This window comes from Zalophus californianus, chromosome 6, assembly GCF_009762305.2.
Source record: "Zalophus californianus isolate mZalCal1 chromosome 6, mZalCal1.pri.v2, whole genome shotgun sequence".
Taxonomy (NCBI): domain Eukaryota; kingdom Metazoa; phylum Chordata; class Mammalia; order Carnivora; family Otariidae; genus Zalophus; species Zalophus californianus.
The window spans coordinates 136,867,739-136,891,797 of record NC_045600.1 but is presented as its reverse complement, the minus strand read 5'-3'; the positions used below and the strand labels follow the sequence as shown (position 1 = coordinate 136,891,797).

The 24,059-nt window shown below is 43.0% G+C and overlaps 1 protein-coding gene across 16 annotated transcripts in view; it reads right to left on the bottom strand.

The window, feature by feature from the left end:
• The window catches only part of AKAP13 (A-kinase anchoring protein 13), a 323,215-nt gene that overhangs the window by 161,438 nt on the left and 137,718 nt on the right, over positions 1-24,059 (bottom strand). For all 16 annotated transcript variants that reach the window (XM_027570071.2, XM_027570075.2, XM_027570077.2 and 13 more), the window contains exons 4-5: positions 23,164-23,460; positions 14,487-14,670 (exon numbers count right to left, since the gene is read on the bottom strand). In XM_027570071.2, coding sequence (XP_027425872.1) covers positions 14,487-14,670; positions 23,164-23,460 — 481 coding nt within the window. The remainder of the gene's footprint in view (positions 1-14,486; positions 14,671-23,163; positions 23,461-24,059) is intronic.

Here is a 24,059-nt window from a genome sequence, read left to right as displayed (position 1 = left end):
AGGGGAATGAGGAACCCGGGGCATTACATACTGACTTCCCAACACCAAGAGGGAATGTTTAGCTCCCTACCTGCCCCCTCCGTAAAACCACAGGCACACAGCCTGTCCTGTTCTCCTCAGGGCAGGTCTAATGGTCGTGCCACGTTCGGTGTCTGCATTAGTCTGCATCTAGACGTGCTGCTCAGAGCTGCTCCACAGAATGTCCTGTGAGTACTCTCCCTTTCTTGCACGACTTCGTATTTTCACTTGAATTAAGTTAATTTCTTTTTTCTAATTACTCCTAGCTCGAACCTTGTTTGTATGGTCTTGCTTCACAAGGTGACAGTCAAAGATCATTCAACGAAACATTTACTGGACACCTGTTAAGTGGTAGGCACTGTGCTGGATGCCAGGGCTACAAGGGTAAAAAGGACAGCTTTCCTCAAGGGTAAGTGTAAACACAGAGTCTCAGGTGGAACAGGAATTACTGTGAGATAGCCACAGCCTGGCGTATTGGTGGTACCGTCACCTCCATAGAAGCAAAAAGATATCTCGCTGCACTGAAGGTAGATTTCCCTGGAGGCTGAATCACTCGGTGATGATGCCCAAGGCTGCTGAGAGTGGAATCCCCTTTAGATCATGGTCTGGTCCAAGCTGAGTTAGCTTGGCTATAGTGGCAATAACAGCAGCTTTCTTACAGAGTTGTTTTAGGGATTAGAAATACACTTACTATTACATTTAGTTTCAATTTCCTTCCACACGCAAGGGGTACACACCCTAGTCACTCCCTTTTAACAGCTGCGTTTATTAATGGTTTAACAATGTACCCAATATTGAGCTGTGTTTTATACATATCACCTCATTTATTCTTTCAACTGTGCTGTGAAGGAGGACATTACCCCAGCTTGCAGATGAGGAAACTGAAGTTGTGAGAAGTGTCATGACCTGCCTCACAGCTAGTATGTCACGGGGCCGGAATTAGAGCTATTGCTCTAAACCACCACACAAAACCACCAGAAAATGTGCACCAGTGAAGCCCACGAAGTATTTTTAACACATACTCTTTGGGGGGTTGAGTTTTGGGGGTGCAGATTCTAGATTACTGTGCATTACAGACACAAGGTTGTACTTTGTGGCCCATGGCTTCCATGGTCATTTTTCTTTTTTCACTTGGAGAGGCTACTTGGGGTCTCTAACTCAACGGCTCCATGACTTCTGGAAAGGCTCCATGACTTCTGGAATACCTCGCTCCTCTGACAGCCGAAGTTCTGCCATTTTCTAGTCTCACCTTACTGCACTGTTTTCAAGATCTTAAAAAAAATATTTTTAATATCTTACCATGCTATTAATGATATTTGCATAAATATCTAACATACCAACAATTCACAGGATAAGTAAAAATTAAAGTTAAGTCAAATTTATACTAGACTGACATCTAAATGATGCACTGATGGGATCAACCTACTTAGTTGTTGATTTTGTTTACTGAACCAGATTTAAGCCGCCAACCTGATTCAAATAACTCTCAGGAATTAATTTTCAGATGTAGTGTTAAGTCTCATTTTCCCACTAAGGCAAAGTTCTTAAACCTTAACTGCATTTTAGAATTACCTGGAGAGCTTTTTAAAATCCCGATGTCCAGATCACACCTCACACCCATTAAATAAAAATCTCTAGAGGTGGCCCTTAGGCATCAGTTTTTAAAGCCCTCCAGGAGATTCTAATGTGTAATTAGAATCCTCAGAGGATTTTAATGTACAGCCAAAGTTGTAAAACACCACATTAAAGTAACCTACGGGTACCAGTTCATTTTAAGAAGAAAAGCAAATTCAAGGCTGACAAGACTGCAATAAATACTGAAGTACTCTATCCTTTGACCTAATTATACAAGTCCTCGGAATTTAGCTTATAGAAATACTTTAACAGAAGCAAAAATGAGGCTCACTGCAGCATTCATTACTTAATTTCTGATTTTTTTTTTAAATGTTAAAACTAACATTTAACATTGGGTAAATGGTTTAAATACTCGAAAAAGTATTTTAGAGGGTCTCAAAAACAATTATAAGACCACAGAAATAGATAACAGGATAAAGTAAAAATACCAGAACACAAAATAGAAAATTAGCTGCACTGCTTAAAAAACAATGCAATGTGGGAGGTAATACCTGAAAACGAAATAAACCTGTCTTATTGGTGGCAGCATTATGAATATCATTATGTCTAACTTAATTGTTAAAAAATAAATGCTAATTCTCCCTCCTTGCTTCTTGCTGCTGGTCTAAGTCAGAGGTCAGACACAGTAATCGTGCAGGTATCACCAGGAGCTCTACCGCAGGGCGACACAGAAATAAACCTGAGTCTGGACTCTGACAGTTATATTTAATTCATCCCCAGACCAACACCAAATGGATCCTCATCTAAGAAATAACCCAACTGACCAATCCCCACTCACTCAGTAATGCACTCTTTTTTCTACCCTCTCTCTCCCCAGATGACTGAGGCCATCTAAGTGAGGACACAGAGATTTCTATTTAAGTATTACTTGGATTTCTATTTCTATAAAGCTAAGTTGATCTCTCGAAGAACATATGATTCTTTGTCTATTCCATGACAGTTACTGACTTCATAACTACTTACTGTCTTCTGCATACAAAGTGTACTTAATGAGAGGAGAAATACAGGCATGTGAGAATTATCTTGAAAGGGAGACCATTATCACTGTGACTTACACCAAATTCCAGGCTGGGGAAAGAGACAGAAATGCTTACAAAATAATCTGAAACTTGTTAAGAATAATAGAACTGGATAAAGTAATTTGAAACCGATGACAGAAAACAGATCAGGAAGAAAAGTCCAATATCCAACCACTAGAAGAGAAATAACACATCTTTAAAATTTTAAGTTTCTTTAGCTTTCTCATAAAGCAAAAACACAAAACAAAAATCAAACAGCAACCCTAGATGTTCACCAATTTAAATAATCGAATCTTGATAGAGGGCAAGGAATGCACATCCATTTCTTCCAGTTTCTTTCATTTCTGAAAAGCATTTGAAACTCAACAGAAAAGATTAAGACCTAAATATGAATTTGTAACTCCAGGGTAACGGTGACCATTAAAATCAGTTGACTAACAAGCTTCCAATGGGGAAGCTGCCACAATTCTATAGACAAGTGATTTGTTCTACTTACAAAAACCGGTAACTTTAATCACAATGAAGTCATCACTCTATAAACTAGCTTTTTCCAGTTCAGGGGGAAAAAAAAAAAAAAGGTGTTCTTGCTCATTAGTCTGGGCAGGTCTCTTCAGACATGAAGTTCACTTGACTTTATATAAGGTTACTGTCATTAAAATTTAAGAAAAGAACCAATACTTAATAATTCCAATAAGCTTCTAATGAGCTTGTATATTTTTATATAACCCATTGTCCCAAGGCAGCATTTTTCATAAGTCGTTGTTGAAATGGATTTGTCTTATTTAGAAGCAGTTAGACAAATAACATATGTCAAAATAAAGAGACAATGTCTCTTTCACAGACTAGATGGGACTTTTTTCAGGTCTCTCCTCTCTAACATGCTCCTTGTGCAGCAACACAGAACATCGATCTGCTCTCCCTGAGCACAGCACTGTACCATCAGTAGGTAGGTGGGTTCAAGGACAGCTGCTCAAACTATTGACGAAGGACAAGATTAAAAAAAAAAAAAAAAATTCCAACTCATTACAGAAGCAAAAATTCTAAAAATAAATTACTAGGAAGTAAAATACACAAAATACAAAACTGAAGCCCAAAGTTCTTGTTTGATTCAATCGCTATAAAATGACTGTCAATTTACCAAAGAAGTTTCTAAACACATTCCCTCCACACTGATCTCATCACAGATCAGTGACAAAGAACGGGCAGCTCAGTGCTGAGCCAGGCCTGCCTCCTTCTGAGCAGCAGTGGATTACAACAGAGATTCCTGCAGATTGCCAGGAACCGGTTTTACATTCCTGACATCTACAGACCCTGGCGAGACAGGCAAGCAGGAGAAAGAAAAGTCATGGCACAGACGGGGACACAGAATGTGGAACCAGCTAACTGATGCACTGGACCACGTGTCCTTTCCTCCTGAGGTACACCTCACAGAGGTCCGGGCAAAGCTGAACACTTACTCAATAGCAGTCAAGAGTATTTTTAAAAGTTCAATCCCAGCTGGTGTTTATTATTATTATTTTTATAAAATCAAAAGCATCCAAATATCCACTTTAACAGCCATGTCACAAAGAGCTTTTTCTTTTCCCCCCCCCAAAGAGCTTCTATAATTAATTCACTGACACGACTTCCCTGAACCAAATGTGAAATACTAGGAACTAATCACAGTATATAATAAAAATATACTGTAAAGCAGGATTAAGTTTTTCAGAGCATTTTCACCATAAATACCATTTTTACTCTTCCAAGTGACAAGGGCCAATGACCTGCATATAGATGAAGAACAAAAGCACAGATAAACGAACCAAGGTTTCACACAGATAAGGGTTGAATGAGGGCAAAAAGATACATTTTTTTTAAAGATTTTATTTACTTGAGAGAGCAAGCACGTGCGAGCACAGAGGCAAAGGGAGAAGCAGACTCCCTGCTGAGCAGGGAGCCCAATGAGGGGCTGGATCCCAGGACCCCGAGACCACAACCTGAGCCAAAGGCAGACGCTTAATCGACTGGGCCACCCAGGCACCCCTGAAAGATAAATTTTTAAAATCTATTCCAAGCAATCTATTCCCAAGCAATTTAGTATTAAACTTACGTGGATTAATGAGCTGAAAGAATAGCTAAGAGCAAAATGTTTTAGATTACATTAAGAGGTATTCTACCTCTAACACTCTTATCTTAACCAATAAAATCATTTTCATATAAGCACATATTTTCTAAAAACATATGCACAGACAAAAAGACACTACTTCTCAGTACATGAAAATGCATTAGGTTCTATATGAATACTTGTTTACAAATGTCCGTATAGGTATTTTTCCAGCATTGATAAAATGTCTCCAAAGGCCCATCAAAAAGATAATACTAAAGATGGGATGACATTTTATTAAACATGAATCCCCCCTGGAAACTGGGCTTCTCTACATTGTACTTAAGTTCGTATTTCAAGATATCTCAAAATACCACATTTCCAGAAAATGAATGACCTAGGTTATACATTTACTCATTCAAACCCTCAACAAATATTCACGCAGTATCTACTATGTTCCTGGATGCTAGGAATAGATGGATGAATAAATAAGACAGCCAAAGTTCCTACTATCACGGAGCTTCTATTAGACAAGGGTATAGTTACAGTTAGAGATAATGTCTTAAAAAAAAAAAAAAAACACACCACAACCGGGCGCTTATGGCAGAAACTTCCTGTGGGCAGAAAGAGTGCATTCTCAGACAGGTGGTGAGGAAAAATCTGAGGAGAGGGGACCAGTGACGTGAATCCTATGAAAAGAGCCAGCATTATGGAGTTACTGGGACAGAAAAGAAGGCAAAGGCTACAGCAAAGCGCAAGGATCCTGTGTAGAGAAAGCCACGGGAAGGAGGCGAAGGTCAGGAAATGAGGTGTCAGAGTTGGTCAGGGTTTGGATCTCATGGGCTCTGCGGACTGTGGTTACCAACTAGGATTTTACTCTGCGTTTGGTGAGAAAATGTGAGGAAGAGGAGAGCAAAGATAAAAATACAAAAGAATAAAACAAAAATATTAGTTTGGTATCAGATGAATATAACTTACTTTTAATCCTCTGAACGACTTTGAGGGAGGGCTCAGTGTCTTTCCATTTTTCATGTGAGGAAATGACAGGCTTAAGGAATAATTTGTTCACGTACATGGCCAGTAAGCAAAAAGGCCAGAATTTACCCAGACCTAATTCGAAAACTTCTGTACCTCCTTCCACTGTCCACTGTGAAACTGACCCTCTAACATTGTCAAACAATGGCCACATTATACACACTGTAAGTCTGATATAATATTTATCAGAAGCTAATCAGGTATGTTAGATTTTCTGTTACAAGTTTCTTTTTTAGGATCCCTAGCAAGAAAACCATACATTAAGAAGCCATTCCTCAGAGATGGGGTTATAGCATCCCGAGTATCCATGGCTGGCCCCAAAACTAAGGTTTATGTATGTGGAACAATAAAATTCAACAAGCACAGAGTACATTTCAACTCATTTCAGCGTTCCCACGGCTATGCACCAATCGACAACCAGTCAGTCTCTGCCTCCTCACCTTATATAGTGTGATGCAACTCAAGCAAAAGGTCGGGGCTGATGCTACCACACATGTAAAATCCTGTCAAATCAAGTGCAGGAAAAAAACCATTTTCCCGGTACTAACAACACGAGTCATTCACAGGGGGAAGTTCAAAGATGCGTCTTCTTGAGATCAGCAAAAGCCAGGTCAAATGCCAGAGAACCAACACTGAAGACCAACGATGCATCAGTCTGGAAGCGGATACTCACTGATCGCTGCTCAAGCACCACGAATATCGTAAGCCCATCCTATCTGGGTCCTGGCTCCATACTGCAGCTTTAAGAGAGAAAGGCAGCCCTCCCAAAGGCGTGTTTTGCTGAGTCTCCCTCTGACAGGAACTGCAGCATCTAGTTCCTTGTTTGAGGGCTACTGCAATTTCTTCCATGAAGCCACCTCACAGTAACAGTGTTGAGCCTTAGGGAGTCCTACAAAATCAACTACAACTGCAACAAAATGGAATGGGAGAGCGAAATGCCAGAAACTGGGAGAGGGGGATCGCTGATGCACCTCACAATGGATAGGAGGCTACTATCTTCGGTGCCTGTAAGGAACTCACCGTACAGTAGTTGGCATCCATGCACACGATACTCAGTTCTTCTCGCCTTCCCTTTTTTTTTGACCTAGTACTGTCACTCTGCCCTTAACTAGTACGGAAAGAATGCAGAGGAAAAAGGGTACATAATGTGAGCAACTACTGTGTATCAGCAATTTGCTATAAATTCTATGCTGTTAAATAACTAAAAACTTTACTAAGATAATGGTCAGAACATGCTGGAAAGTTAGCCTTGCTTTGATTCTTTACTCTGTGACACCTGTATGATCTTGGGTCAGTTACTGAAAGTTCTCTGTGGCTCAATTTCCTCATTTGTGAAGTGGGAATACTGGGTTGGCTGTGAGAGCAAATAAACATGAATGTAAAGTGTCAGCATAGTGTCCAGCCCTCCCAAAGTGCTCAATAAATTGTGACTATATGGGATACTCTAGGGCTCATGTGATTCTAAGGAACAAAAAAAGAAGGCAGTTTTTGAGTTATATATTTTTTAAAAGGGCACAGAACCCTTGCTTGCGAGTTAACTGTCAGACAACTAAAACCACACCCACATCACCCTACCACTATTTACTCCCAAAAATCCAAGAAGAAAATGGGGCTCTTCTTCCTGGCTGTGTCAAGGGAGTGTTACCGTTGTGGGTGAGGCTGACCAGGAAAAAACATGTCAGAAACTCGGTGGGGTGCAGAGAGGTCCTCTTCACACAGAACTGAGTGGTCATCTTATTTCCACAGACTCTTCCTTCCTACTGTCCAGGCAGAGGGACGTGCCCAGTTTCTAAGAACTTCACAGGCACGTTCCCATTTTATCCTAAGAGATGTAGGAGGTACATGCTATCACATTTCCCATTGTATAGATGAGAAAACTAAGGCTCCTAGGCAATAGTCAATCGGGACACACCCATGTTTGAATCTGCCATAGTGAGGCTGAACAGCCAGATGCTTTGGCCAAATATTGATTTTGTTTATTCGGCATGCTTGGTTTTTTCCTTAAGAATCCTTTCTACGTCTGTTAATAATACACGCAAGTAAAATCTCGAAGTCATTCTTTCTGTAGGTATGCCCTTAAGGAAACTCCAAAACTGACCAAATAAAACTAACATATAATGGTTACGGAAGGCTTATGTTTTCTAGAGGGTGGAGGACTCACCCATCAAGCCCCATCCTCTAGGCTCGTGTTTTCTTCCACCTGGGTCCATAGTGAAGTCAGAAATGTTGTCAAGATCACGTGCTGTTGCCACAGAGAATTTGCTACCAGAGGTTAAGCTGACTTTACAGCGCTCTGAAGAAAAGCACTGAGGCCTGAAGTTACGTGGCACCAAGAGCAAACAGGCCAGGGCCACTTGCATGCATACAGCAAGAAGTGCACACAAGGGAACACAAGACATACGGGATGGCTTTGTTATTCCAACCAACTTGCGACACCAAGCCACCCAAGGTAGTGTAAAAGTTCATAGGTTTTACAGTTACAAACTGGTTCAAATTACCGGTCCATGACCTAGCAACTGTGGCAATTACCCTCTGAAATGAGAATATGTCAACCCCGAAGGGTTGGAGCGAGAAAAAAATATACAAGAATTTATGCAAAGTGCCTAACACGAATACAATAAATGGCAGCTAGTGCTATTGTTATATAAATACACGTATTATTTTCAGAAAGTGCATCTGCAATTTTCCAACGTGTTGCCACACAGGCTAACAATCTTGAGATTACCATTTGAATGGCTTTCTTAAAAAACTAGGAATGTCAAAATTCTTAAAATGCTTCCATTCAGAAGTTACCAAAAAAGAAAAAAAGTCATTGAAAACCAGATCAATGAATCATCGAAATTAAATGACCTTGTTTAGAAGACTGACAATGTTATCAAACATGCTTCCTCCCAAAATTCTATCAATAAAGTTTAAAAACATCCTAAGGACAAGCTTGTGAAGAACAGCAATTTAATATTTTTTTTTAAAGATTTTTTTGTTGTTGTTTATTTGACAGAGTGAGAGCCACAGAGATCACTGAGGCAGAGGGAGAAGCAGACTCCCCGCTGAGCAGGGAGCCTGACATGGGGCTCGATCCCAGGACCCTGAGACCATGAACTGAGCCGAAGGCAGACGCCCTACCGACTGAGCCACCCAGGTGCCCCCAAGAATAGCAATTTACTCGCTAGATGGCCTTGGGCAGGCTGTCTAACCTCTGGAAATTTTCCCATTTCTAGAGGAATGCTGGCTGTATTAACTATACCTTAGAACATCTGCTGGAAGGTTCTAAATGAGAACACACTGAAGCACCAAAGTAGCAGGTAGCCAATAAATGTGTGCCCCCCCCTTCCAATTTCCACTCAGCTTTACCAGAACAGAGACCCAGATCACATAGCGACAAAGGGGGATGGATGAATGGTCGAACATAATAAGGATGGACAGATAGATGGGACCTGAGCCAGAGAAACGTAAAGTTTAAAAAAAAAATCCTCCTCTCTGGCTACTTATTTGAAGGTAAGTTTGTACATTTGCTTCATTCTTTCCCCTCTTGAGCAAAAGCAAAGGTTCCAAACTTGTTTTGTGCCAGATGGGCTACTGAGGACCCACTTGTCAAGTACTTACAGAGGATCCTGAAGAGGCAATCACTATGTTCACAGAAGATCTTGCTCAACAGCACTCTGCTCAACTGTGCAATAAGTACACATGAGTAGTTACTCTACCCTCTGACCCTGCACCCAGGTTTTAAGTGTAAATGTATCAAAAGAAGGACCTGAGAATGGAATCTCTTTGAGAGGAGCCAACATTGCCCTACAATAATAAACCATGACCTAGTGCCTCGTGTCTGCCAGGCTGGGTCGGTGCTCTGCATGTGCACACGTGTCATCTGTACCTGGACAGATCCTTGGACTTTGAGCTTGAGCCTGGTTCTGTTACTTTGTAGCCTAGCTAGCGACTTTGGGCAACTCACTTTACCTAAATTTCCTCAGTTATAAAATAGGGATAATTAATAACACCTGACTTATCTACTCGTTAGGCTGTCATGAGAACCAAGGTAAAAAGACAGCTTGAGTGTAAATAACACTACTTTTAAAACCATATGCTGGGTACTATGAATGGAAAGTAGAGGCCACGACCAAAAGAGAAAGCTGTTAAGCCTTTTCTAATTGAGTGTTCATCATTCTGTGTCCTGGTGGCCTCTTCCTGAGTCTCTTTCCTCCCGTCAAGTTTTTGTAGAGGGAAGATTATGGGCCACGGAATTCCATGGATGTGTGTGTGTGTGCGTGTGACAGGAGCTCTACCGCTTTCTATAAAGCCTCGGGCTAGTTACCTTAGCTCTCTGAGCCTTCATAATTCATCTGTACAACACAAATAAGGCTGACTTCAGAAAGATTGTCCTAAGACTGAAGTGAAATATTAGCTGTAATGTACCAAACCATGATTTCTAGTGCACTGCAGGCATTCATTAAATATAGAGATTTATTGAACCAATACAGAAAATGACACAAGGATGAACACTGTGGAACTTGCTCTCTGGGCAAATGAAATATTTCAACACTTTCGTGTCAACACTCCAGAGTTGACATTCTCTACAGGAATACTCTTCCTGTAAGGGTGGCAGCGACCCCTTGTCCATCTGGAGCTCCCTGTATCATCACCCAGAGGCATCACATCACAGCATGGAGATAGAACCAAACTAATTTTTTTTAGAAGTGGTATCTATTACACTAGGGAACGATTTCAAACTCTTATCAAAAGCAGGGACAACCACACGCTGCCTGGAAATCCTTTTAAGATTTTGGCAAAATTTCTTTAACATATGAAAAATGTTATGGCTCTAGAAGTAATGGGATATCAACGAAAGGGCAACAATGGACACCATTTATATCAGTCACCACGTTGATGCTCTACGTACATTCCTTCATTCATTTCTCAAAGCAACTCACCCTGGAGATGGCCCTCTTGTTTTTCCCATGTTACAAACAGGGCTGGGGCTTCAGGAGGGTAAGGAGATCACCGAAGATCATAGCTTCACAGAGGTAGATCCTGGGTTCAAGACTCACCTGTCTCAACACAAATTCTGCCAATCTCTCTACCAACTTCAATTCAGACAGCTACAATAAATATCACAAAAAAAGATACTCTAGGTAGACCAATCAACTGGAATTTGAGTTTCACTGATCAGTGAACTATCAGCTTACTGATTACGCGACTACACGAGAAACTTTTACACAGCGCACCTGAAAGTCTAACAAGGTATCTGCACAAATCTCACTCGGTTCTAACAACCTGGTGACATAGGCCAACTAGGTATCATCCAAGGGATGAGAAACTCAGGATGGGCAGGTAGGACTACCCACTTTTTTCCAATTCACACAGGCTACTAAGTGGGGAAGCTTCGATTTTAACTAAGCTCTTCGTCCCTAAGCAGTTCCACTATACCATACTGCCCTCTCCTCAAGCTGTCTATTGCCCCTGTATCTGCTCCAAGCAATAACCATCATCTGTGCGACAAATAACCCGATTCTTCACAGTGCACATGCCAGGCCCTTGGTTATAATTTCAGAAGGTAGGTATTATCCTTGTTTCTTTTTATGTGGAGATAGAAACTGAGGCATAGAGAATAAAGTTATGTAATGTGTCCACAGTAACACAGCTGCAAATGGCAAAGCCAAACTGCAAACTGTGGTTTGACTCCAAAGTCCGCACACTCAGCCACTACCTAGAACTGCCTCTGGGTCTCAGCTCTTTTCCTCCCCCAAATGAGTGATCCAGGTCCCCAAATGGCTTGTGTGTTATGTGTGCGATGTCCCACAGCACCTGGCTGTCACAATCTCTTTCTGGATGACTCCAATGCAACACCCATCTAATGTCACCTCCTAGCCTGAGCTCAACCAAGAGCCTCAAGACTTAGGTTCCTTCCCTCTTCTACCCATCACTAATTAGGGGACTGCAGGCAGGGGGACAGTCAACTAACTTCTCTTCCAAATGGGGGAGCCAACTGTACATCTACCTAAAAGCAAGGGTAGGCCTGAGTGTTCTAAGATTTCTTCTCAGGCAAGACTGGTAACATTTTGTCTAAGGTAAATTTTCAGATCACAAATACATCCACATTCATAATGCAAGATCAAAATAAGCTAAAAGAGCAGTGAGTCAACAAAATCTCTCCATTCCCTGTCACTGAACTCAGTGGAAGTTAATAATAACAGATTACAAAAAAGGGAAGCTGTCAAAAACGTCCTGAAGAATTACTGCTATCTGCTCGGATTTTGTATCAATTCAAGAGTTCTCTGAAGACATGGTCTTATTTAGATGATCTTTCTACTTCCAAGCACAGCAGAATCGATTTTCACACAGAAGTGACTCCGTTTATCAAAATGGACTTATCAAAACAAGCCTCGGACACATAAACACAAACAGAACTTGAACCCTAACTGGCACAATGTCTTCCTCTCCTGCCTCCAAAAAGTAAAAAAAAAACCAAAAAACCAGGGTAAGCAGCAAGGAATGAAAACAACAAATTTACTTTGGGAGATATATAAAAGGATTTAAATAAACTTGAATTTTCAGTTAAGACTGGCATGCAAATAGTTATTTTGTAAAGGTAAAAATGTATGTAGCCCTACCTCAATTTCATACTAACTGAAAAGCGAGAATAAAATGAAACGGGCCTATATGGAAAAATATAATTTAAATAAGGGGAGAGGTAAGAACACCCAAGTCTAAAGATTTTAGTGAAGTATCAGATGGCGTCACACAGTGGAACAATTCGTAGCTTTTCACAAACCACACAAACTCCTCGCTCAGAAACACATGTGCATAAACTTTTGCCTATAATTGTAAAGGCCGCAGACCCCATGAAGTCCTGGGAGTGGAAGGAGCTCTGAACAGCTTCTTAGGCGATCTGGCTTCTGGTTCTGACCCAGTCACCTTGTCATTGCCTCTCTGGATCTCACTTTCCTCCTCATCCGTTAATGATGATCTTTCCTGACTCTATGGTTGGAATTCTAGCAAAGTCTACTAACATCACAGTAAGACCAAGCGATTTAGTAAAATCACCCCCTTACCATTTTTTACTTGCTAATTTTAACATCCTACTGCGGTCCTCTATTTGAAGATTTCTCAAGTTGGCTTTCCCTTCAAAAGGAGGTAAGTGGCTTTTGCACATGGAACACAGCTCGTACTATAAAGCCAAAAAATCTTCTCTAAGAACAAACACGCTTATTTCCTTAAAGCTGCTCTGCAATAGGTCTTGTGACATCCTCACCGAGCATATAATAAAGCTGTTGTAATCACTTTATTTCCCCATTTGGATGGCAATCCTTAACCAACTCTGCTTCCCAGCAAAAACTCTGAGCTACAAGATTACATTTAGAGGAACTGCTCTCCAACTGCACCACAGTTATACAGAGTTAATTGTTTCAACTTCTGGAACAAGGCTTCTCGTCCTAAGGCCCTGAGGCGAACAGCAGAAGGAATCTAATCACTGGCCATATGGGAAGTACGAAGGAATGGAACAGATCACTCCCTGGAATAGTCACAGGAGAGGCTCAAGTATCCAGAGCTCATTTGAGATGAAGAGCGCCCCTCCTACTGTCATGGTATCCGAAGCACCCATTAGAAAGTGGCTGAAAAGAACCTTCTGACTTGACTAGAAAAGTTATAAACTGGGCAGGTGAAGTAAACAACAAACAAACGACCTGTTTAAGTAACAGCAGGTAGCATTACATTCTGAAATCTCTTCCTGGCCCATCCAGACTCCCCACCCACTCCCCACACACAGCCACAAATGATAAAAGATAAAAAGCAACTAAATTAAGTCTAACAGGAGTAAAAGATCAGAGAATTTGGGAATATCCACTTAACTTATGAGGGTCCCTCGATTACTGAAGAACATGAATCCCATAGAGTTTATTCTTCTGATTATGTGGCTGAAAAGATGTGGTGACCATAAAACAATAAAAACTATGTATTAAACTAGAGACACTACAACTGAAGTTTCCACCTTTTATAAATATTCCAGTGAAAAAGGTCGGCTGTTGTAATGCATTTCTTTCTCTATTTATACAAGAAAAAAGGACTCTTCAAATGTTCTAACAACCTTCCTTCAAAGGCCTCTCTAAAGAGTCAGAATGCCTCACAACTGAACGCGTGCAGACACACAGGATTTCCTACTGCCCGTTCCCAGGACAACTCCTTTGCTTTCTCCTGCTACTCATATGAAGAGACCGTGGCTCTTGATTTTATTCATAGAAATTATATTCAGACCAAAACCCAGTGGTTCAGCATATTTTCTGCACGCAATTATTACATTAAAATATTTGTTTCTAATCAACTTAAGTCTTGAAGACATAATAGAAAAAAATGTATGGCAGAGAAAAACTTTTTTCTTGTACCAAACCGGGATAAACTACATACGTGGTAATGGAATGCTACCCCCACAGACAAGACCTACTCTGAGTTTTCAGTAAAATATTAAGAGGCAAGAAGCAGTGAGGCAGGGAGAGAAGCTGGTTACATGACTTACGTTTGTGTCTCTCAGACAATGAAGTGGTTAGCAGGAGCAGGCTTACAAGCCTCCAGCAGAAGGCAAGGCACAGAGCTGAGGCTTTAACTCCTGGCAAACTCACTCAGAGATGCCAAGTGGGCGGTGCTGCTATGAATCAGGGGGTGGGGCCAGGGGTGAGGGGAAGGAAACAGGGAGAAGGAGCACTTACTCGGTCAGAAGCTGGTGCAGCTTGTGATAACCCCGCTCCAAGGCCAAGCTCACAGGTGTCGCTCCTTCCTGGTTGTGGATGCTGAGAGCCCCTCGGCCACCTGGCTTCTGCAACAGGAACCACGTCAACCTCAGCAGCCCCAGCCGCACGGCAAAATGCATCAATGTCTCTCGGGGGCCGCCATCTGTACATGGGAGAGAGAATCAGTATGGAGAACGTGAAAACAACAAACAAACAAACAGAAAAACAAGTTATGTGAGCACTGCACTGCCGCCTCCAAGTACCTAAGATCCTAAAGTTAAACCACGACATAAACAGTCTGACTGTGGCGGGCTACAACCGGCGCCCGCGCAAAGAGAGAACAAAGCTGGAACACAGTTCGAGAAGTCAAGTCTCCGAAGAGAACCACGCCCTTCTGTATTCTGATTTAACACATTTGTGCAATTCATTTTACACAGGCAGATTTATAAGGGTGAATTCACACACATGTTCTTTTCCTTAAACTAGGAGAGGGGAGAATGCAGCCTCACAACGTGGGGACCCACAGGGAACAGTTGTTGGGGCTTAGATGGGTGTATCATAAAAGGTATAATTAAAGAAAAAATAACACCCAGACAGGAGTTGGCTAGTCAAACACTAAGAACAGGTTCTGCTTGTTAAGCACACACAGGTCTTTTTATTTCCCCACATTAAGGGCAAATCAAATTGCAGACACTGCCAGCTTTTTTTGTTTTGCTTAATGAAAGAAAGAAATGCATCTCCAGGCATAGTAAGAAAGACTAATTTTAAGATAATATACTAGTAAGTTCAGTAAGAAAAACATGTACTTGGGCTTATTTCACTTGAGGGGAAGGCCCCTCTTTGGTACAGCGAGTCAAGTGGTGGAACAAGGAAGGGCTCGGGAGTCAGACAAATCTGGGCTTGGATGTGGCCATTTACCACCTGAGACCAGGCCTGATCCATTCTTACTTCTCTAAGTTTCATTTCTTCATCCCTTAGGTGGGGCACCTGCACCTCACACCCAGGGTGGCTGCAACAAAAGGGCGGAGGCAGGCGAACACGGGGATAAAGACCAGCTGCACAAGATCCTCACTCAATGCCAGGTTCCTTCCTGTTCCCGGCTCTCTCCTCTTGTCTTGGACTTCAAGTTCCCGGTTCACTAACAACCTCTCTCTTCCTCAGGGCCTCTCCTGTGCCCAACCTGCGATGACAGGGCTACAGCCAACGGCAGGGTTGTGGTACATGGACCGGGCGGGACTCACCTCCAAAGGGCGCTACTCAGACACTGCCATGGGAATGGCGCCCAGGAGCTGTGCCTGCCTCCTTCCCTCATTCTCCATGGCTTCCATAGGTCTCAACTCCTTCCCTGGGCGTTCCCAGACTTCTTGGACCCCACTGTTTTCTCCTTACACATAACTCCTCCATGCTTCTCACGTGACTAGCAGTGAAGAATGAATCCATCTGTGAACCTGTGATTTTACACTGAACCTCACTGCTTTCCAATCAGTCTAGTCTCCCTACTGTGATGCAAAAGCTATCTTTCGTATTTTACATTTTTCCTACAGAACTACGCACACCAATTCAAGAGGCACGTGGCTGGAAAGACATCAACACCCCAGAAGAAACCACTGCAGGTACAAACTGTAATAAGCAACACCTCAGAGCAGGTGGCAGGGCCAGACAAAAGGGCAAAAAGAACCTTCACAGAAGATCAAGTATCACCACCTGACTTGTGCCTTACAGTTGTTCACAAGCACTCTGACGTCCTTATCAAAACCAAAGAACTAATAAGGCACCGACCAGGAACTATGTGAGTTTTTAGAGACTGGTCAATTCCAGTGTTACTAAGTGACACCTCCTCAAAGCAGTTTTCTCTACGGCCTCACCCTCTCCGATGCCTGATTTGCTGAGTCAGCTCTGTATTTACGAGTTCCAACAACAAGGCCATGCACCTGCTCGACGCTGGCACCCTAGTTCCAGCACCCGTATCCACCCCAGATCTGATTCTAAGGTCCTAAGCAGCAGGTGCCACATGTACTTATAGGTTGCCCCCTTTCTGCAATCAACAGAGGACAAAAGTGTAATGCGTGGTCAGGACCTGCGAGATGCTATGCTCTGGGCTATGTATTTTGTATTAACGCTTTTCACGCTCACAATAACCCTATGAGGTCTCATTATCCTCAGTCTGCAGACAAAGACAGGTTAATAACTTACCCACAACAAGAATCAGCAAGATTCGGAAATTCTTCTGTCAAGTCTAGAGACCATACCCTCTCCATTAACTCCACCCTCTTTTTATAAAAATTAAGCCATCAGGCAAGTGAGCTAATGTTGGGATTTACAAAGCACCTTTTCACGTTTTCCTCCAATAAATAAAAATTTTTACCCAACTTATCCTTTGTTAGCATTTTTATTCCTTTTGTCTCAGTGTAAACTCCGGCACACCTACAATTCAGGACCAATTTCTGTTCTCTGGTCTCTATATTCTGTATTTTTTCCTTTCATGATCCTTTATCTTTTCCCTCTGTATTCTGAGAGTTACTCAACTTCGTTCTTCAGATCACTAACTGCATTTCCTGTGATGTCAATTGAGTCCTTTGTCCCCAATTTGAATTTAATTATGCTATGGGATTCTGGATGTCCCTGCATCATTTCAAGCAACTCCTTTTCCATCTTTGCCCTCACTGTGATGGCTTTTTGCAGATGTAATTAAAGCCCCTCATCAGTTGATTTAATAAGGAAGATTATCCCTGATAATCTGGCTAGGTCTAACTGAATCAGCTGGAAGGCTTTAAAAGCAGGGCTGAGGTTTCCCCTGGAGGAGGCCCTGAGCCTGTGCTCTTGGGGCTCCATCCTGCTCCGGATCTCCCTTTCCTGATTGAGGATGACAGCTTTGGCTCAATTCAGTGGGTTTTTGTTGTTGTTGTTGTTTTTAAGATTTTATTTATTTATTTGACAGAAAGAGACACAGTGAGAGAGGGAACAGGCAGGGGGAGTGGGAGAGGGAGAAGCAGGAGCAGGGAGCCCGATGTGGGGCTCGATCCCAGAACCCTGGGATCATGACCTGAGCTGAAGGCAGACGCTTAATGACTGAGCCACCCAGGCACCCCTCAGTTCAGTGGGTTTGAGCTTGCCCAGGATCTTCTCCTCTATTCCCGCCCTAGAATCTTGGACTTGCTTAACCAGTCCCCACAATCATGTAAACCATACCCTGCAATAAATCTTAATGTATATTTCTCCTGCTGGTTCTGATTCTCTGGTTGAACCCTGACTGAGGGGCTTCCGGCATATTAAGTAGATACTTCCTAAACTTAGTTTTCTCCTGGTTGCTTTCTTTTCTAATTTCATAACAGGTCTGCCCTCTCTGAGCTTTTAAAGGACAAATGGGAACTCTCTTCTAAATTTTTCTTTGGTTTCTTAAAGAAAATTATACTCGAGGAGTGTTCCATGTGAATACTCATGATACTTTCCCGTTTCCTTTAGGCTGTAATTTATTTCACAGGCCATGTGCTGGTTGGCTGGCTTTCCCATTTAACCATGCTTAATTGGAAAAATCACTTTAGAGGCCTGGCTTCTACCCATAGAGAAGGTAGCAGAAAATGTCTTAAGTCCCACTTGCAATCCACGTATATGCTGGAAGCACCTCCCACACCCATTCCCTCCAATCTGCAGAGAAACCTGATGTACCTAACAGGCATTCAACCACGATGAGTATGCTAAATGGCAGCGACTTTTTCAGTGTCAGATTTTCTGATGAAGCAAAATGTTCTAAATTCTGTGAACAATATAGCAATCAAAGACTATATATAGGGTGCCTGGGTGGCTCAGTTGGTTAAGCGACTGCCTTCGGCTCAGGTCATGATCCTGGAGTCCCGGGATAGAGTCCCGCATCGGGCTCCCTGCTCAGCAGTGAGTCTGCTTCTCCCTCAGACCCTCCCCCCTCTCATGCTCTCGCTCTCTAACTCATTCTCTCTCTCAAATACATAAATAAAATCTTTTAAAAAAAAAAAAGACTATATATATTTTTCCTTCCCCATCAATCCACCTAAATGCCCTGCTCACAGTACTGAGTTCCGTATCTATAAGATTCCAAAGTCACCATTCCTTCCACTGCTCTGTACTGCCTCCTAGACAAAGCCGCAGTCCCACAGGACGCGGTAACTCTCATAGTCCACGGGGAAGGAGAACGGTGGGCCGGCGTGAGCAACGGGCTTGTATAAAACGACAGCTGTAGCCTGGTCCGAGAATCATAGTTTGAGAGGCAACAAAACCTTCTGGAGCTGAAGTCCTGCCATGACGAGGACTTGCTTGTCCTGGAGTCAACAGATATTAATCCTCTGCCAAGAAAAAAATTCCCAGTGGTCTTTTTACATTTTATTATTTTACTTTTTAGCAGCTATGACAGCTGAAAAGACGCAAACACTAGTGAGTGTAGCCAAGGGAGAGGGACTAAAACACCAGACAATTGGGGCTGAGGTTCTAGGGACCGACATGAGACACACAGCACGGACAATGCCCTGGCCGTTTTCGGTGCAGTCTTTTTTAAACCTGTCTAATCCTTCTCTCCACCCAAATTTCTCCTTCCCTAATCCTTCCCACCCCCAAAGACGATAAGATCTTTTCATTCAGTCACACAATACGGTGACTAAGACGAAGATCTCCCCCAGGACGTTCTCTTCCTCCCCTTTCTTCAGAGCTAGGCCGCAGGGGGCCGGCCCTGCTACCCTAGAAGGTCCCTTCAGGTGAAAACCATCTCAGGGTTTCACTAGCCACTCTGAGGAGCAGAGACAAGGAAGTGAGGCTTGGTCACTCACAGGGAAGATCTCCTTGACCCTACCATGCACCCTCCACCCAGACGCATCCTTATTACTTATATTTAAAGCAGAACTAAGGCCAAAAGTACAGCGCAGAAGCTGTTTTATGTAACTAGGGATGGAAGGACTAGAGGGACAAACTCGTGGCTTAAAGTGAAGAGTAACTTTCTAGCGATAAGTAAAAGCAAAAGAAAAACAGTCTCATTCTGCTTCAAAGAACCGTTCTTTCTAGTGCTGTCCTGTGACAGCCTTCTACAGGACATGTTACTGTCCCTCACAGAACTCAACAGTGTTCCATCTCTAATAGGTTACTGGACAGTGGTCAAGGTATATTCAAAACAAAGAGCTTACACACCAATACACATTCTCCCAATAGGTCTTCCTCCATTTCACAAATAAAGAAACTGGGAAACAGAGATGAAGTACTTGGCACAAACTCTTGCAATGAAGCCAGCCTATAAACAAGTGGAACCCACTGCCTGTGCCCTTCCCATATTACGGTATCAAATCTAAACCAAGAGTTCTCAACATCATGTTCATGCCTGCTGTCCAGGGAGACCAACAAGCCCTGAAGTAATATGTAAACTGTTTCAGGTAGGCACCTAGATGCACTTCTTCCTGAGGAGAAATCTAAGCTACTTTCAAAGGAGTCACTGATTTGAAAAAAGTTAAAAAGCACTGCATCTTGGGGCGCCTGGGTGGCTCAGTCGTTAAGCGTCTGCCTTCGGCTCAGGTCATGATCCCAGGGTCCTGGGATCGAGCCCCGCATCGGGCTCCCTGCTCAGCGGGAAGCCTGCTTCTCCCTCTCCCACTCCCCCGACTTGTGTTCCTTCTCTCACTCTCTCTCTCTGTCAAATAAATAAAATCTTAAAAAAAAAAAAGAAAGCCCAGCATCTAAACAAAGAGTGGGAGGATTAACCACAAATCTTATATGACCCCTTTGTGCAAACATCAGGGTGGGACAACTGTAAACCTCCTAGCTTTCAACAGCAACTAGTCCTGTTATGTAACAGGGTGCCCTGTTTACCGGTCTCATTATCCCAGGCAACAAGCCTGCTTCATACCTTCTTCCTTTAAGTACCTTTGCAACTCACTGATGTGAGCAGAATATTCCTTTACATTTGTCCCTCAGCAGCAAGCACCTCTTAACTGATGCTACGCTGCCTTTAAAGTACCCAGTGGTGTAGATTCTAATCCACAATTAATGGAACAACTGACACTGCAGAAAGCGAATCTGGCACTTGAAATCAGGTTTCTGATTCCAGTTGTTGACTTAAAGGAGGGCTATCGAGTTCCATGCATGCACTTCACCTTGCAAAGTATATATACCTAACTTGTTCAATTTCTTTTTGTTCTTTTATTTGTAATTCTTGTACAATAAAATTCACCTGTGTGGGGCGTTTAGTCCTGAGTTTGAACACATGCATAGATTCTTATAACCACTACCACCAAGACATAAAACCATTCCAACAACCAAAAAACTCCCTCATGACAGCCCTCTGCAGTCAGACCTCATCCCCACTCCTAATCCCTGGCAACTACTCATCTATTTTCTGTTCCTATAATTTTGCCCTTTTTAGACTGTCATATAAGTAGAATCATACACTAAGTAACCTTTAGAAATGGACTTGTTTTACTTAGCAAAATGCATCCAGGTTGTTGCATGTGGACCCCCAATAATTTGTCCTCTTTATTATTTTTAAATTTTATACCCCCGCTTTTTAATGATGAGTAGTGTCCCACTGTATGGATATTATCACTATTGGTTTATATATTCACCCAATGAGAAAGATCTGGGTTGGTTGCAATTTTGAGTGATTACAAATAACGCTGCTGTTGGCATATGTGTGCAAAGATTTTCTGAGAAAATAGAAGTTTTCATTTCTCTAGAATAAACAGCCAAATGTGGAACTGCTGGGTCATATGGCAGACGTACACTTAACCTTATAAGAAACTGCCAAACTGTCTGTAGAGTGTATTATTCTGCACTCCACTAGCAATATGTGAGACATTGGTCTGTGGCCTTACCAGCCCCTGGTATTTTTGATTTTACCCTTCTAAGAGGTGGGTAATGGTACCTTACTGTGGTTTTAATGCACTTCCCCAACTATTCAAACTTCATTTAGCTCTTGCTAGTACCGGTTGAGCAATTCTGTACAACAGAAACTGAAGAAGCACATGGCAAGTCCACAAAAATATCAAAGCTGGCCAGTTCCCTGTGAAAGACAGGGAAGCTAAGGCCCAGAGAGGGGAAGTGACAGGCCCAAAGTTTCAGACCTGTGCTTTTTCTAACAGTTCTCTTTAATTGTGGTAATATGAACAAACGATCCAACTCCTATGCCTTCTTTCAATAAGACAAAAACAAAACCATAAAAATACCATAAGCCCCATAAATAACTAATGCAATCCTATCTTGACACTATTTTGTAAATGGCAGCCAGAGTTAAGGCTGCCATACCAATACAGAACAGTAGGGGGTAGAGGTACAAAGCCTCAACATGAGGTTTCTGAAAAGGTACTCATGCCCTATATGATGGCAAGTATTTTGATCTTGAGATCTTAGCAGTGCAGGGGTTCCTTGGTCACTATATTAATTAGGAAGAAAAAAGGATAAATCCTTTTTTCCTTGACTGGATTTCAGAGTTCACACTTTATTTTTTATTTTACTGAGGCAGGACTGTTCCAGTAGTTTGCTGCAGCCAGCCCCTGATGCTAAGGGACACCATTCCTGCAGCTGATCATAGGGTCACAGGATTTAAGAAAACCAAAGCTGGCTAATACCTCTTTAGCATTCTTCCATGGGAGGAAATCTGTGAGAGCAGGCACTGAGCATGCCCCTGACCCAGTCCCCTCTGGGTGTTCCTGCTCAGGATCTGCTCATGGGCAGAGAGGGTGACTTCTGGCCCACTCTCCCTATGGAATACAATAATCAGAGCTGAGTGGCTGGGGAAGGGCAGTCCTGTGACTCTCTGGCTCTTCCAGGGATAAAGCAGGAAGAGGAGCAAACCCTCCCAGCGGATGCAGCATCAGTAGCCCAACGAGCTGTCATCAGCAGCAAAGCAAACATTCGGACCTCCATCTGTGTAACTCCTAAACCTTTTCGTCTGATTTGAACTCAGGAGGGAAAGAGGGTGTTATTTATTGGACCCCAAGCATATACTCTTTCATTTAAATACAGCCATAAAACCATGACATTTAGTAGATACCCATCTGCTACAGGAATGATTATGTAGGAAAACCCCTGAGTAAGAGGAACATACAGAGTTACTACACCAGTGCCTTTTTTTTTTTTAAGTGGCGCTCTTCCTTCAGTGAGCTCTCATGCGGAGAGCCAGTAGATGAAATGAGTGAAATCGCTCTGGTTAAAGCAGCGTGGGGTTTCTCAGAGCCCAGGCAGCTCTGGTGCTCCCCCTGCCTCAACCCCCCATCTTTTCTTTCCTCCAACTCCATCGAGTCTCTTGAAAACTTCAGAATACAATAATGAAAGCCCTGTCTGATAATTAACTACCAAAAGGATGACAAAAAGTTACTCTGCTACTGTGCTTATGAAGGAGAGGTCACTTTCTACGCCTGGGAGAACAAGCCAGAACTCGGGACCTGCAGCAGGTGATGTGTGTGCTGCCCTCTGCTCTAAGTGGGAACTGAAATCAGCCACAGCAAGCTCCGGCCTGGGGCATTTCACTGCAAGAACAGGTTTAACAGCTCAGCTGAAGAACTGAGAAGAGAAGCCATAAGGCCACTGTGCTCCAGTAACTGCAAGATTTATCCAGCCACTGTGTAAGGTCTGAGGACAATAGAAGCAGCCCCTCTGAAAACCTAAGTATTCCAAACTCAGTCCGTCTGTGGGTCATTTAAGTGCTTACCATGCAAAGTCTGATCTGTTCCCAACACATTCCACTCTGCTGGCAGCTTCAGGTGTCTGAATGCCAGAGCAACCTTCTCATCAAGGGTATTCACATCCCCAGCCGGGGGTCCCGACCGGTCAAGAAAACGGGTGAAGTTCAGAGCCTGCTGATTCCCAGCACTGGTTGCCAGGAACTGGGCTGCATCGTATGCCTCATCCTGGATGAACTGGAAGTCTTCTTCAGCCACCACGAATATGGGGAGGCCCTCCTTGGAAGCACAGAGTAGCACCTTCACAGTCTCACAGCAGTCGTGACCTAAACAAAACACAGGGAGCACAAAAACAGTCTGAGAGTCCTACCACTGGAAGGAGGACGGTCTCAGAGCCCCCCCGCCGGGAGGAGGACGGTCTCAGAGCCCCCCCCCCCCCCCCCGCCGGGAGGAGGACGGTCTCAGAGCCCCCCCGCCGGGAGGAGGATGGTCTCAGAGCCCCCCCGCCGGGAGGAGGACACTAGTGGGTCCTCTTCGCTCTTCTTACACAATACACAGTTCTTCCTAAAAGAAACCCCTCCTTCCTCTGCTCTGACAGCAATCTAAACTTTACACTTATTTCTAGTTCTTTCTGTGAACTGTTATTTACAACTATGAATTCATCCCCTTACTACTAGCAAACAACTCTGTACCCCAATGTATCCCCTATAGCTGAACAGTCTCTGAGGATCTCAGGATGTACTGAATCATGGCTGTTCAACTTGAACAGAGGAAAGAATGAAAGCTCAAGGACCTTGTCAGGCCTACCAAGTCTGATACAACCGAACTGAGCTAGATTTGGAAACCCAACAGGGAGAAAGCCATGCGGACTGGTTAATATCGGAGGAATTGTAGAGATTCCCCAGCACTGCCCTATTATCACCAC